Raw genomic sequence first — 17,184 nt, 5'->3', positions numbered from 1 at the left:
TTTATATGTTTATTTTAAATATGATGTTAACATGGTAAAATGCACTCAAACTGGTTATGAAAATGTTCCCCTTCTCACACTCGTAACATGCTTCCCCCCCTGCCATTTACTGGCTGTGCTGGGGGCTTCCACACATCTGATGTCCAAAGAAAACACAGGCGGTCTGCGAGATGCACTGCCCGGTGTGATTAAAATTCACCAGACCTGCCTTGTGAGCAACTCAGTCTGATCTTTTATTAGAGAATCTCTGCACTGGAGCCTCATTCTGTACACAAACCTATAACTCCCAGCGTCCTGTCTCCCCGGCTGGATCCCCTGCTCACGCATGCGCATTCAGCAAAGTCAGTCAGACTCAAATCACAAAAGCCTCTTCTAGGCCAAGCCACCCAATGGAAATACATGGTTTTGCCTCAGCAGTGACAACATGAAGTTTCACGGGTTAAAAGAGCCGCCCCACACCCCACCCTATCTGTCTGTCTCTGCCTTTGCCTCTCTCTCTCTCTCTCTCTCTCTTTCTCTCTCTCTCTCTCACACACACACACACACACAACTGGTTCACACTGCTCTAATTTGTATTTGTTTATGATAAATTTAGCATCAAAATACACTGAGCGCATCAAGGTCACTTTAGTTGTTTATGGGTTGGATGGAAACACCTTCCAATGTGTAAATGTGAGATTAACTCAGACTTGAAAACATGATTTTACTGCACTTTAAACCATAATGTCAAAAACCCAGAGAACAGCAGGATGCAGATGGTGACAGGCTTTGATTAAACTGGAGCTGAAATCCAGGATGATGCAAGATTTTTGTGTTTGCTGTTGGGCTAAAATTTGGTGAAGGCAGTGTCTTAAATGATGCTTAAACTTATCAGACCGGATCAGATTGGATTTTTAGAGCATCACTGCTTCTTCTCCTTTGAGCAAAAGAGGTACAGATTTTTTATTTTTTTGTTGTTGTTGTTTTCATTTTTTTTCCTGTGCCATAGGTATTAGCCTAAATAGAAAGCTCCAGTTTAGTGTTGATCATTTCTTCTTTCATCAGACTAACTTTACAAAATGTGGCTTTCTGCCTGCTGCATACCATTTTGCATATAAATCATTTTCTATCTTCTTATTTCTGTCATCAGAGTTTTGCTTTATAGAGGTCTTTGAAGGTCTTTCAGCACTTATAGATTGTTTACTCACTAATATGTAAATTTTAAGCGTATACATCTTTTGTTTATATACAAATATCCCTTAGTCTACTGTAAAATTTTATTTCTGAGGTTATTTATGGAATGATATCTACTAATCCTGTTTGCGATCTAATAAAACAGTGTATAGACAATGTAATGACTCTCAAATTATATTTTAATATTATTTTATATATTATTCGTTACTAAATTCCACATTTTACTGAATGGCAGCAGCTACTGAGGTTGCTAATGGGCTAATATCTCCTTCTGTGTTGTTGTAGTTTATCTTAATTATGTTTATATTATGTAGATTTTAGGTTTAATTGTTAGATGCTTACCCCATTATAGCCAAATATTATATATATATATATATATATATATATATATATATCATGGCATTTTTTATATTTATTATAGGCACTTAAAATATGGTATATAAAGCATTTAATTTTATTACAGATTTTTTTTTCAAATATAAAATTATTTGAAATTTAGTCAATTGTAACATTTTAATTCAAAAACAAAAATAAAATAATATTTTTCAGAAAAAAAAGGAATCTATCACGATACGCATTTTTGCATAGATCGGCAAACCTGAAGTGACTACATTTTTATAAATATGTTCACATCGTGATACACACACACACACACACACACATACACACACAGTTTGTAGGACATATGTTATTGAAGAAAAAAACGGACACGTGTTATGGCTTTTTTAACAATCATTTTTTTTCTTTTTCTTTTTTATATGTACACTGTATAAAAATCTATACTGCCCACTTCTGAAATCTATACATTGTGATATATGTAAAATATATGGCTCTGATTAATTATAGAAACTGAATATGAAATTAACAAATAAGGTATTATGTAAAAGAAATACACTGTCACTGTATATAAAACATCGGAAATACTCTTTATTCCAAAAAGTCAAAACCCTAGGTACAAGTAAAACCATTTTTTGGGGAAAACACACAAGTTAACGTTGTAGTTTTAATCAATCACATCAGAGAATATGAAAGAACTTTGCATAGTTTAGAAAAAAATATCAGATTTTTCAGCTCGCCTTAGGTGACTGCATATATTTATTGTGATATGTATGGGAAAAATCCAGAAATGAAAATACGGCCTACATGGCTAAGATCAGAAGTGATTAATTAATGTGATATATATATTTCATAATACTGTGAAAAAATGTATTTTTAAAGCCTGTGGCCTATGTAGGTCATATCTGGAACTGTGGACTGGGCACTTACCTGTTGTCCGGTATTCCTCGGTTTCCGCAGGGACCATATCAGGCATGCGATGACAGTAGAGCGGCTGGGAGCCGGCTGGTTGCTCGAAGGCTTTGAGGGTCTCGCTGGAACTGTAGGATTTCTGTGTGAGAACCGAGGTGGGCGCGTGCCTCCTCTCGCTAAGCCCCTCCATCCCTCTGTCTTCCTCCTCTTCTCTCTCGCCTCTCCCTCGTTCTCTCCGAGTGCGAGAGAGGGAACAGAACGGCTGCCGCTCCTTCACCTCCATCCTGACTTCATGCTTTTCCTCCTTTCCTCCCTCGGCTCACCTCCTTCTGAGCTTTTCTGCGTGTTGTAATTTTAATTTTCTCTTCTTTTTTGTTCCTCTCCTCTCCCCTTCACTTTTGGTATTCCACACTTCCTCTAGGCAAAGTTACACTCCACCTGCTCCGAGGAAGAAGGGGACAATAGCAACTGAGGAAAAAAGAAAAGAGGAAAGAAGGAAAAATGAGAGTGGCTGAAAGAAACTGTCAAATAAAGAGGGCTGAAGAAATTATCAACTTGAGAGAACTGTCTGTTCCAAGCTGTTCCTCTCTATCTAGAAGAGCAGCAGCATTCAATAAGGGAAAAATGAGAGGAGCGAAAGAATAATAAGACAAAATGGAGTGAGGGAGAGAGAGAGCGAGAAAGAGCTGTTGAAAGAGAGCAAATAAGAGGACAAATAAGAGAAGACATCAGCAGCTGAGGCCTGAAAGGAGAAGTGAGTGGGGAAAAAAATAAATAAAAGACAGGTCACTATCCATTTACTGTTTTAATAATCTCTAATAATAATAAAGTGATAGTAATATTGATAATCAGTTTTAGCAGTAAGGACTGACATCCTTTTTTTTACATTTTTATTTATTTGATTATTATGTATTTGTTTTCGTGTGATATATATATATATATATTTCATGTAAAGGAGGATTCAGTTTGGCTAACACTTAAGTTGAGCCCTACGCTGGATGGCTTTACACCCTAATAGACATAACACTTGGCATGAAACGTGGAGATCTAATATGGAGCTGCTCCATCAGTGTTTTATAGAGCGGTATAACAAGCTGTGTGTGCAAAATTGATGTGTGTCCACAAAGGGTGTAGATTAAAGTTGAATTTACTAATTATGAGGGGAGTCTACAAGGGGTTGTGGTAAATAGAGGCAGGAGAGAGAGAGAGAGAGAGAGAGAGAGAGAGAGAGAGAGAGAGAGAGAGAGAATTGGGAGAGAGAGAGAGAGAGAGAGAGAGAGAGAGAGAGAATTGGGAGAGAGAGAGAGAGAGAGAGAGAGAGAGAGAGAATTGGGAGAGAAAGGGGAGAGAAAAAAAGAAATAATCAGTAGTACTATTGGGACAACTCCATTAATCCAGCCAGTTAATCTCAGCAGGCTCATAAATCCCAGCGTCCTGCCACACTTACACTTTCACTGAAGCATGAACGCTAACCGCCCGCTAATACTTATCCATGTCCCTCCACAGTGTACTGCTCATTCGGAGCCACCAGCAGATACAGAAACAGCTGCTCACGATAAAACATCACCACTGGCATCACACACACACACACACACACACACACACACTCACAGACACTCTCACACACACACAGGCCCAAATGTGCTTATGGGGCACGAAGTGAAAAGAGCAACACACTCACAGCATCATGGAGTATAAAACCCCTTGGCTCTACGTTCACTGGCAGTGGTAAACAAGCAAAAAGCCTCAGGCTCAGTCTGTCTTAAAGTTTCAGCTGAACAATGAACAGAGGTAACTTCACCGTAGAGGAAACTGGAATACAAAGCTGCATATACATGAAAAAACAGTAATCTACACTCTTGTCAATAACAAAATATGTTGTTACTTTGCATAATTCAGTGAAAGCTTGTTCTGGTTTCACTTGGAATAAACAAAAATACCACAACTGGGTATTGAGTCATAATAAGAAGAAACTTCTTACTTCAAAATGATGACTTCCTTTCTCATAACTGTGAGTCGGGATTTCCTAATTATGATTTAGGTCCTGATAATAATTACATCCTCTTTTTACTTACTATTATGAGACAGCGAGTCATAATTATGAGATGCTATTTCATGACTATAACTAGTAACATGACTGTATCAGAGATTCTGTACTGTATTTTAAACATGTCTGCCCTCATGTGAGGGACCCATTCTATGGTGCATAAACCACTTCAATCAGGGATTACAAGCAATCTGATTCTTCATCTCATGTGAATGGCAATTTTTAGTAAAGAAAAATAATAATATATAACAAATCACATCATTATAATTGCATACATTTTGGTTGCAAAATGACTGATGGGGTTATTCATATATTACAGAAAGCAAAAGACGTAAGGGTTAAACTTGTTGCTGCTAAAATCTATATAACTAAACCTGATTAGATTCCACTGTAAATCCTGAAGTGTATCTGCTGCTCATCCCAACCCAGAAATAAAATAAAAATAATTTGCATGAATGCTTTTTTGACAGTGGATTTTTTTCATACTATCCAAACACGGCTTCCAGTCCTCCTCAAAATACTTCTGTATTATGCTGATCTTAAGAGCTTGAGGGGATTGGGATTGTTTATTTTGTTTTCCGAATCCCAGCATCTTTCAGCACGTATCTCCAGACGTATCATAGCCAAGCATCAGAACAGACGGATGCAGGTGGAAAAAAAATCTCCAGAGCCTCCTGGTTTATAGCCTAAAGCAAAGTGAGGAAGAGGAGGAGGGAACATAAGATGAACGGGGTTTCTACACTGTAACATGGAACCCAGCATCACAACATGTTGCTTTCACAGTTCAGATATCTACACAAGGAGATCCAGTTTTGTGTAAAATCTTATAACTGGCAAATTATAACATGCATTTTATGCATTTTTTTTCTGCTGAATTTGGCAAACTGGTAAAAAAATACAACCCATACAAAACAGAAAATAAATATAAAAAGAGTCTGTTCACCTTCTTAACCTGAGCCTTAGTATCAGTGGCCTCACCAGGGAAAAAAAGACCCTGAGCCCTCTCACTGACATTAATCTCCTCGACTCCAGACAAAAGGACAGAGCGATTTCACCTTTTTAAGCCCGTTTTAAATGAGGATGTACTAGAACGAGGTGTGCAGGTATAAATCACGCTAATGTTTGGTGAGAGGAAGTGCTCCAGTGGCCACATCATGCCCAGGTGGGCCGTTGACCCAGGAGACTGCAGGAAAACCAGCGACGCTGCAAAAACCACAGTCCAGAGTGTGCAGAGCCTGAAGTGGGGGGAGAAATCAGGCGAGGAAATGACATGCAGCTGGTCAATGCTTATAATGATCTAATGCTGCACTCATGACAGTTGGGAACTGGGAATTGTCCAAATGCCATGCTTTCCACCTCAAAGCCACTGTTTCACACTCATAAAAACAAAGGTTCCAGGGCTCCGGATTATAAGCATTGGTGCAATCATCAGAAGATTGTAAGTTCAACACTAGGTGATGCCTAAGCCATCCAAGGCCAACAGAGTATAATCAGCCTCACTGTCTCTGGGAGGGTAGAATGATCCTTCCTTCTTCTCCACCAGTATTCCACTTTTAGATACGTCACAGAACACAACAGCATAGCATGCACCTCCAAACATGCTGATTGGTCCAATGTTGCTTTGTTTGCAGCCATTTAAAAAGAAGAAGTGGCTAGTTTTAAGACTTGGCAGAAGCTTATATTAGTCTTCATGTGTCTGGCTGGGTGGCATAATATGATTGTAAGAGTCCTATATAGCTGGAATGAAAGTGGAACTGACAGTGGGCAGCTGTGTACTAATGGTTACAGAAGTGGGCTTGGGGCTGGAAAGTCACTGGTTCAATCCCCATGACTGGCAAGAAACTGGCATTGGTGGGAATGAAGCAACAGAGCTGTGTCCTCCCTCAACAGCCCCTGAGTAAGGCTTCTAAACCTTGAAAACCTTCTAAACTGCTGCCCGGGCACTGGGGATGACTACCGGCTGGTCTGTGTTTGTGTGTGTGCTTGTGGTGCATGTGTGTGTGTGTGTGTGCATGTCACAGATGCCACAGATTGGTTAAATAAGAAATAAAAATGCCATTCTTTTAGAACAATAAAACATGTTTATTATATAAAAGATTTTTTTATATAAATTAGGTTAAAATGAGTAAAACAAGGTTCCTAAATGATTCTTGGCTTGGCTTATACCTTAAATTGGAACCTTTACATGTTGTGGAGGTAATTCAAATCCTAAAAATGGCTCTGCACACTCGCACATCTCATTTAGAAGCCAATGTTAATGAATCATCCATTGAAATGTTCTTCCAGGAAGCCACTGCAGTTCTTCTGTGGCACTCTCTTTGGCATTTATATTTTGAAAAGTGCAGGATGGAACAAAATAGAACCCACAGTAAGCTACCACATGTTTCAGCTGCTGGGTCTGTATAAGACACTGTTAAATGGCTATTGTACTGTACATAAATGTGCCCAAAAATAGAAGAAGTACAAGAGGCTAGTGTTTAATTTGTGTTTCAGCATTTCTCATTTGTTCACAGGGGTCCAAATGTTGTCTGACTAGTGAGCGGACCAACAATGGACAACTAGAGCCTAAATACAGATATTCAAATGTGAAATATGCAGTGATTAACACCTGGAAATGGTGTGGCAATGAAAAAACTTGGAAGAAGAGTTTAACTCATGGCTGCAAACAATAGCATCCATTACACATTTTCAATATCCCTGTAGCTATAAATCACCTGTACATAATAGCACACCTACCTAACACATATCCCTCCATTGACAAATACTGTCTTCAGCCTCCTGTCTGCAGAGACATGTTTTGACAAGTTGTGTTATGAACAAGTGTGTGAGAAATGAGGGAAAGCATTGGAAAATATTAACACATTTGCATGAAAAGACTACTGTTGTGATAATAAAGGTGACAATGGAGGGTTTAGCATCCACTTAATTTATGCAAATGCATATAAAAACGGCAGACAAAAATATTTATATTATTCATGTCAAAGTTAAGGCGTTAATAACACACTGCTAACACTGTTAACACATTCCCGTAGTTTGTCCATGTGAACCATAGAAAGTTGTAGGCAAAATGATGCCCGATATTTCTGTCACCTTCCCCAGAGGCAGAAGGCATACCTCTGTGTAAACGATGAACAACCTGCCATTTTAGGGATGTAGAGCACAGTGCTTCAAAATACAGGAAAGCATAGTGGTGAATTTTTGAGTAAATATTGATGGTAGTGGAGGCAAACTCATGTCTGACACTACAGACTCTCAGAAACTTGCCCTAGTGGCGTTCTCAGGATTCCAAAGTGGGACAGTTACTTCAGCCTTCATTAAATGGGCCACTGCACTCTTTGTCCAACATCTCTGAATTACAATGTAGTGCTGACAGAGGGTTGTCAAAACTGCTCTACTGAGAGCTAATAAAGATTCAAATCACTATTTTATACGCCATGTACGGTAAGCAAGACTCTTGTTTTTTTGCCTTTGGAGCAAGTGTTTCACATAATCGCAGAGAATTCGAGCAAAACAACAGTTTTGTTGCATTTTTATACAGGTTTCCACTCTATAACATGGTCTCGCCAGTCACAAGATGCTACATAGCAGGTAGAGTGCAAGCTAGCATGTGCATCCTCTGAGATGTGAATTCAACCACTGCATATTTCTAAAGTCCTTTTTTCTCATTAGACAGGTCAGCACACTAGAGGAAAATGCTGAGCCCAATATTGCTGTGTTATAACAAAAATCTACATTAGCTATCATCACACAAAGCACTGGAGGAGAGACTGATAGAAGACAATTGAAGAAGACAATTCCAGCATTTCCACACTTCACATGGTCAAGGTATTCCAACTGTTTCCATTTATGAATGGGACAAACTACTTGAGATTTTGATTGGCCTCAAAACGTTGTGTGTATGAATGCACCAAGATGTGTGTGTATATGGATTCTGTAGTTGAATAGGCTCAAATGGGGGAAAAAGGAAAACTGCCCCTTTAACAATGGAATATGAGCCCTGCTAATGAGAGCCTTGTAAAATCTGTTCTCAGAGGGAATATGGATGCTGTTGTCTGGTGTTCTATAACAGTTTACAGCCAGGAATTCAGTAGATTCATCGCTGGGCACTTAGAGGGAACAGACTCCTTCTGAAACAATAGCATTTTTGCGTTCTGCTTTTTCCTAATTCAGAAAAAGCTGCAGTTTGTGTTTTTCCTCCTCTAACTGGATCAGCGACGGAGGCAGGCAGAGGCGCACACAGCGGCGTGACTTTGAACCGATAAAGTCACTTATAGCTAAATAAATTGTCTGCAACCTTGGTGACCCATATTTCTTACCTAAGCACATCGGCTTGTTTGAGGAGACAGAGTGAGAGAGCGACACGGAGACAGAGTCAGCGAGAGAGCGAGAGACAGACAGAGAGAAAGACAGTGCTGAAAGCTCTGCGGCAAGTTTCTCCCCTCAGTAATTACATTTCATTGGGACTTTTTTGACTATCACATTGTGCCTGTGACCCTTAACTCCATAAATAATGGCGGCTGTATGTGCCAACAGTGTCGCCAGCATTTCTACAGAATTTCCACCTGCAACCTTGTTCTCCTTCATTTCTCATTCATCTTATTCTCTCATCCCTCCATCCCAGTTACTGGGTTTATTACCCTTATAATTCCCTTTTACTTTGTAACCATAAAACGGTTACATTCAAACGTACCAAAGGCCTCTTCAGCCCACTACAGCTGTCACCATTTCTTAAAAGTGTGCCAATCATCCAGCACATCTGTCGTCATCTTTGACATGTTATATCAAATGTTTTTGCCTATTTTGAGTATTCATAGATTTACCAGTAATTTACAGCTTGTATAGGACAGTAATTACTGCAAAACTGCCATCTCCTGAAGGCCTAAACAGTACAAGCACCACTACTTAGCACAGAGTGGGGGGGCCTGACTTTACAATAACAGTTAGCTGTTTCAAGATCTTAATTCTTTTGATTTCATCCAAAACTAAAGGTCCTGTGGGTTTCTAATGCCAAATTCAAACAATGGCATGGATCTTACCACTCTGTACAATCCAACGTAATATCTCATGCACTGCCACTTTTTCTGGACTTATATACATTATGCACATATATTATCATTTGTTAATGAAACTCTTTAAATTCACAGACACTTGTTCTATACCTCTTTTCTGTTCTCACTAAATAACTCACAATATAAAGTTACATATGAATTCTCAGTTAACTGTTTATTCAGTGGTTACTGAGTCATATATGTCATTTTTTTTTATTAAAGTAATTTAATGTTGCTATTGTAGGACTAATAATAATATGTTATTGAAGTACTTTATTTTTATTAAATCTTTTTATTTTTGCTTTTTTATTTTATATATTTTATATTTTTATTGTAATTGCCTCTTGCAGTTTGATTTATTGTAGCATTGCATTCTTTTATCCCTTACTTTGTCTGTAAACCTGTAAAAAGTTTGCAACTTTGCTCTTGTATTTTCTATATTGTAACTGCTTTTTCCCCTTATGGATCTAATAAATTATTAATCTCTCTCTCTCTCTCTCTCTCTCTCTCTCTCTCTCTCTCTCTCTCTCTCTCTCTCTCTCTCTATCAGATAAGTTTCCTGTTGCTCTGGATTGCTAGCTTTATGTTCAAAAATACCACTGTGTTGACTACAAAAATATGTCTGAATAAAGTTGAACAAAATAAGTTTTTTTTTTAAGTTTGGGCAAAGGATCAACCCCAACCTCCTACACATTTCACACATTATAAATCATACTCTCTCCCTCCTTTTTCTTGTGACAAACCTTCATAACCCCCCCTACCACCCCATCACCTCCCACACTTCCATGGCTGCTTTCTCCTGCTGAGTGACAAGGGGGTTCCTGTGTGCGCCCACAGCAAAGCTGTCCAGAACTCCTACCAAACCTACTCCAAGTTTACCTCCCCTTACCTCAAGCCAAAGTTTTGGCAAAAATAACTGTTTTTCAACTTATAAAATTGTCACCCATCGTAAAAGATGTGTTTAAATGAATTACAAAAACACCAGTGAAATGCGCAATATTATAAAATATGTTACATTTAACAGCATGTTCCGTCTCCATCTGCACCGACTGGAACATTTTGAAACTTTACCCGTGTTTACACAGGGTATCGGAATTTGATTTCAAAATGGTAAGGGAAATAAATTTGTCATGATATGGGTCCTTTAATCTTTCCACAGTTCTGTGGAAATATGGCTTCTTCATTCCTCAGAACCAGACAAACTACTACATCACACTCTGTCTCTCTTCCTGTCTGTCTGCTTGCTTCTCTCTCTCTCTCTCTCTCTCTCTCTCTCTCTCTCTCTCTCCTCCCTCCATCCCTCCCTCATCGTTGATCTGTGACTGACCATTCAGGTTCACTCCAGGACGCTAAGTAAGTGCTGCTAGCTTGAGGAAATACAGCGTGTCCCCCCTCCCAACAACGCCCCCCCCCCCCCACACCCCACACCCAAGCTTTAGTGTGGCCGCCACCTCCGACAATAGCTAGCTTTGACAGCTCTGCATAATTCATGCGCTGTGCTGCTCCCTCGCTGAGGCAAAGCCAAGCTTCTAGCCACTCACACACACACACACTCTCACTCACACACACACACACACCGTTAGACTGAGGAACCAACCAGTGAAGGAATAAAGAAAAAAATAGAAAGAAGCTGCAGACGGGAAACAAGGGCACGCTTCCATTAGCCAGAGCCTGTTCCTTCACAGCCTGAGAGAGAGAGAGAGCACTGGAGCTGTCTGGGGCTTTGTCGCTTTCTCAAGAAGTGAGATAGATAGAGAGGGTAAGGAAGAGAGAGAGAGAGAGAGAGAGAGAGAGGAGGAGAGAGAGAGAGATGCTCTTATGAACCTCCTTTCCCTCCACTCATGATCTCTGAACAGCTCTCGGAGGAATATGCGACACTAGCTCGAAGTGGCTCACTGCTAATATCTACTTAAAGAAATAGTTCAGAGAGAAAATTTCAAATTCACACATTTTCCCCTCCAGCTCAAATGTAGTTAATCAACCAAGATAAGTTCCTTAATTTAGTTTTGTAGTAGAGCAACAAGGCTAATGTAGCTCACAAGTACAAGCTAATATCCCATCAATTAGCATCACTAATTGTGCATCTAAATGAGTGCACACTAATGAGTTATTGAGTCGTCTCAGAGTTGCTTCTGTTGTTTGTGACACCACAGGACACATACATGGCCAAGGGTTTGGATACTTAACAACTCGGTGTTGTAGGTATAGGGGTGGTAGAACTGTAGAGTAGCACACAACGTTTCCAAATATACTGGACATGTTGTACTGAGGTCCTTCCTGCATCAGCTGTGCAAGCAAAGCTCCTCTAAGGCTTTAACAGGTCAGAACAATATATATATCACATCATATAGTATACAGTATATAGTTATAAACACCACTTCAGCTCTTCCCATAGGTATTGGTCGGAGCTCCATTACTCCAGAGAACACAGTTCCACTACTCCACAGCTCTGTGCAGGAGGCTTTATACCTCCCAGCCCAACTTCAGTGCCCACAGTGAGTGTACCTTATAGAGCTACATTTCCAGAACACTGTTATCTAGCAGGTATGTGGCATGAATAAACATTATCATTACACACAATATGCTTTTAATAATACGTAATGTGTTGACACGGTGTTCATGCTAGAAATAAATGAATTAAATACATTTAATAAAAATTATTTCACAAAAGTATAATCACTCTATTATGTATTACAATTATTATTTACATTATTTGTAGTTGTTAACAGAACCAATGAACAGGTATTACTACAACAGGCAGAGAAAACCAAGTCACAAGCACATGTAGATAATGGTGCACCATTATATTCAAAAGTAAGTCTATTTGTGATTACCCGTCTACTCCACACAGTTTGAGAGATGAATGGGAAGATTTAGGCCTGTCGATTGCACAATGCTCATTAGTAGCTGCTAATTTTAGTTCCCACTGCTTGTTAAAGGAGCAAACATCAGACACAGAAAATATTTTGGATGATCATCTACATTTAGGGTGAAGAAGAAACTGTGTAAATGAGGTGTTTCTCTATTGATTGAAGTCTATCAGTCGGCAAACTACTTTTAACCTACTGCTTTAATAACAATGGAGCACGGGCTCATGCCGAAAATCGGAGGCTTGTTCAAGACTCTGACGACTCACCTGCAGCTTAAAGATCCCTAATTTCCTAAACTCATAAAAACGAAGGCCTCATTAGGAAGTTCTTTGGCCTTGTGCAGTATTGGACTTGCTCGGATGAAAGGTTTTCCCGATTCTACTCATGTTTCAGAAGGGTGGGGAGTGTTATATAGGTCATGATCGCACACTCACTTGCAGAATACAGAGATTCTAGCTTATATTATTAAAACATAACTGCGAATCGCCCTGCGCTTTTGGACCGGATTTGGATTTTTTTCTTGCTTTGGTCTTACCGAGCCATGGTTCTGCTCAGTGGAAGTGGCACTGACTTTAGACAGTTTATGAATCAAAAGCTTTTACTGCTGTTTAGAATAAAACCCAGTGAGGCATGAGGTTCCAGACATTTTTTTTCTTTCTTTTTTTTTTCTTTAATTGTAAATAGGTTACTGCATTGTGAGCACCGCCCACCCAGACTGAAAAAATGGAGCTTCACACCTCTGTAGTCTCACTGCAAACACCAAGCTCTGAGTTATTATTTATGCCCTAAACAACTGCATGCACACCAGCACAAAATCTCACATGTACCTGTGATGTACTTGGGACTAGTAATTTCTGCTTTTTGTTCTCCTATGTGTACTATGTCAATGATTTATGTCTATGTAACCTTTAAGCCTAAACTCTCAGACAGAGCCACTTTTGATTAATCTCTTCTTTTCAGTAAGAACAGCACTGTTAACTTTAGTTTTATTTACATGACACTGCAGATTTAATCATATATTATAATTCTATAACTCTCTCACTCACACACAGACACACACACATTATATATATATATATATATATATAAACCAGCGATATTAAATTAATTGAGATATCATCAATAATATTTAATATGTTGTAAAAGCATTGAGTGCTCTGCTATATAATGGAGTATGTTTTCATATATTCTGCTGTATTAAGAAGATCCTGTTGTTCATGAGGATGAAAATGTTCCTAATCTGTAAGTTCATAGGCTCTGATTGAGCAGGATTGTAATATGTTTATTATGGATTTATATCTCCTATTTCTTTGTATAGGACTGTAAAATTAACATGTTTATTATACCAATAATAATTAACATTGTTTATTGGTACCCATTCCAATGTAGAAGGGTTTATCAATGGTGTTTATGGAAAAATATTTCTTATAGTAGTGTAGGAGTGTTTATTAAATGATCCTGTCCTTTCTCTAGTGTACAGTTCCTTATTGAGTGCTGTATCTGGGGATAGAGCGATAATACATGATGCAAAATGAAGGCGTACAAAAAGAGAAAGGCCGTAACGCAGGTCTAAAATTTCATCAATATGTAATTTTAGTCAACACACAGTTGAATATTCACACACACAAATTCATGGTGTGAGTTAGCTTCACTCCAGATGGAAGAAACTCCTAAATAAGATTGCCACTCAGCACAAGAATGGTACTAATTTTTTTTTTTCTGAGACCAACAATTATTCTGCATCAAGCACACCTCCAGCTTATGAACACCAAATTGGACTGCAAATGGAGACACTCTATCCACTACCGCATGCTAAACTGCTGAATCGATTAAAAGGCATTGTTCCCTAGTCCCAAGGGGTCCACATGCTCCTCTCCATCTCTCTGCACTTTTCCTCCATTCTTTCCTCATAGCCTGCAAATAGGGGCTTAAATCTCTGAGCACACAACAGTGTAATCTGACTGCAGCTCTTGAGAAAACGTGATTTGATTTATGATTTGTTATTAAACTATTCAGTGTAGCATGACATTTTACATTTCACTTTGATTCAGTTTGGTTCTGATTCTTTATTAAATGATTCAGTGTATCGCAAACCTCAAATTTCACTATGATTTTACAGATCTACATCAGTTTAGCATCCCAGTCTTTTAAATTATACGGTAAAATACAGGAGAGCCAATAAGAAAAAGGCCAGTGAAATACATCAGTGTAGAAGCCATGCTCAAAACATAGGCCTGTTTAATTCTAAGGGATAAAGGGGGCTTGGAAAATTGGTTATGTAAGATGAGGTAAGAGTGTTTGTGGTTTGTAAAATCTGCACAAATGTTATAAATGGACATCGAGGGGAAAAACAAAATATAAAAAAAAAAGAAATTTGGTATATGGGCTCTTGACTTCCACTAAGTAGAGAGGTTGCTAGAGAAGCACTGATGCCTGGTCAGCGAGCTGGAGGTCTATAGCAAATCACACATATCACAGACTGCCTCACACACAGCAGGAGGCGGGCGAAAGAGCACCATGGCAAATCAGCCAGAAAAGTAGAGAGAGAGAGAGAGAGAGAGAGAGAGAGAGAGAGAGAGAGAGAGAGAGAGAGAGAGAGAGAAGAGAGTGTGTGTGAGAGAGAGAGAGCGAGAGAGAGAGAGAGAGAGAGAGAGAGAGAGAGAGAGGCAGAGAGAGAGAGAGAGAGAAAGAGATAGAGTGTGTGTGAGAGAGAGAGAGTGAGAGAGAGAGAGAGAGAGAGAGAGAGAGAGAGAGAGAGAGAGAGAGAGAGAGAGAGAGAGAGAGAGAGAGAGAGAGATTTATTGAGCAAAAACAGAGTTAATGAAAATAACAAGCAAAAGGAGGAAAAGGTATGGCAGGAAAAAAGAAGAGAACAGAGTAATAGAAGAAATGAGAGAGAGAGAGAGAGAGAGAGAGAAAGAGAGAGAGAGGCAGAGAGAGGGGGCAGAGTGAGAGAGAGAGAGAGAGAGAGAGAGAGAGAGAGAGAGAGGGACAGAGAGAGAGGCAGAGAGAGAGAGAACGAGAGAGAGGCAGAGAGAGAGGCAGAGAGAGAGCGAGAGAGAGAGAGAGAGAGAGAGAGAGAGAGAGAGAGAGCGAGAGAGAGAGGCAGAGAGAGAGAGAGAGGCAGAGAGAGAGAGCGAGAGAGAGAGAGAGAGAGAGGCAGAGAGAGAGGCAGAGAGAGAGAACGAGAGAGAGAGAGAGAGAGAGAGAGAGAGAGAGAGGCAGAGAGAGAGGCAGAGAGAGAGAGCGAGAGAGAGAGAGCGAGAGAGAGAGAGAGAGAGAGAGAGAGCGAGAGAGAGAGAGAGAGAGAGAGAGAAGTGGACATAAAAGAGATGGAAAGAGAAGTAAAAAGAGTAAAAAGTAAGTAAGATAGAGTAAGAAAGGCTAAAACGAGGAAAGAGCTCATGAAAAGAAATTGGAAGTAAAAAGAAAGAGTGATGACAGAGTGAGCAAGAAAAAAAGACATGTAAGAGAGAGAGATGTGTAAGGTTGAGGATGAAGGCATTTACAAAACATACAACTCTCTCTCTCTCTCTCTCTCTCTCACACACACACATACACACACACACACACACGCACAACAATCCTATGGATACTCTTTCTCTGGAGACTGTAGCAGAAAATATTACTAAACATAAAAACACACATACACTGTATTTATATTCTTGTGTATACAGAAGGGACAGATTTCAGATGTCACACTATAACATATTTCCACAAAGAACTTACTGCATAATTAACCATTACAGGCTAACTGCTTATCAATTATCATTTATGCACATAATTACTATCGAAGGTGAGTGGGAGCACTGGAACTGTATTTTCCAATGCCAATGGGATGAGTTTTAGCGGCATATGAAATTCACAACTAATCATTTAACATCCAGAACTGACCTCACTAATGCTCTTGTGGCTGAGTGCCATCAAATTCTAACAGCAATGCTCTAATACAGGGGAAATTAATTAAAATTCATTATGATCCCGTTAGAGAACATTTTCTAAAGCCAAGATCTGGAACATAATGTATAACCTGCATTATGATCAGTGCCATATCCGGTACATTAAAATAACCTTGTAGTTATAGCATCATTTTACGTAGTTAACAACTGCATGTCAAATCAAATTACACTTTCAATTACATTTCAGCAAGATCTATAAATAACAAATACTCTAAATAAAATGTCCTTTTCTCAGTTCAAGTAAATAAATGACAACACTGTCGTCCCAAAAGAGCTTTTATCACGTCTCTTGGACTATTTTTACTGGCCCCAGGACAGTGGTGTCTGGAGCCCTGCCCTGTGTGTGTCACTCATTTGAGTCGCAGCGCTCATCATAATGCACAGATCTGATTGGCTTCACGTGCGATATGAAGACATGCATGTGAAAAGTCTGTGAGTTTCCTGGAGCACTAAAACACACAATAGTGTATCAGTTACAGGTCTAGGTCTGGATAGGGCAGCTTCTGGGCCCAAACTCATACTGTGATCCGCCTGTTCATGACCCCTCTAATACCTATTGCTGATAAAAACCTGATGCTTCAGGGACAAGGGACAAATCTTTTATAGACACCCCTGATTTGGGAAGAACAAGTGTTCAAAAAAAGGTTTTGTTAAATTGTTAGCATCCACTTTACTTATTTATTTACAGTTGGTGAATGTGTTATTAACATACCATATTTAAAAAACCTTAACCTGAAGCAATCTTCAAACAGCACATTAAAATATAATTAAAATTCCAACAGAAGGCAAGGCATCCTCAAAATTTTGATGGTGGTTCTCTATCAGCAGCCTCAGGGCAG

At 39.3% G+C, this 17,184-nt stretch overlaps 1 protein-coding gene across 1 annotated transcript in view; it reads right to left on the bottom strand.

The window, feature by feature from the left end:
* si:dkey-237h12.3 (teneurin-3) overlaps positions 1–17,184 on the bottom strand; it is a 164,148-nt gene that overhangs the window by 130,068 nt on the left and 16,896 nt on the right. Inside the window, exon 2 of the mRNA XM_066648563.1 lies at positions 2,440–2,889. Coding sequence (XP_066504660.1) covers positions 2,440–2,704 — 265 coding nt within the window. The 5' untranslated portion in view covers positions 2,705–2,889. The remainder of the gene's footprint in view (positions 1–2,439; positions 2,890–17,184) is intronic.

The sequence above is a fragment of the Hoplias malabaricus genome, chromosome 17, assembly GCF_029633855.1.
Source record: "Hoplias malabaricus isolate fHopMal1 chromosome 17, fHopMal1.hap1, whole genome shotgun sequence".
Classification (NCBI taxonomy): domain Eukaryota; kingdom Metazoa; phylum Chordata; class Actinopteri; order Characiformes; family Erythrinidae; genus Hoplias; species Hoplias malabaricus.
Note: the sequence above shows the minus strand (reverse complement) of the source record. Positions and strands in the feature narration are given on the sequence as shown.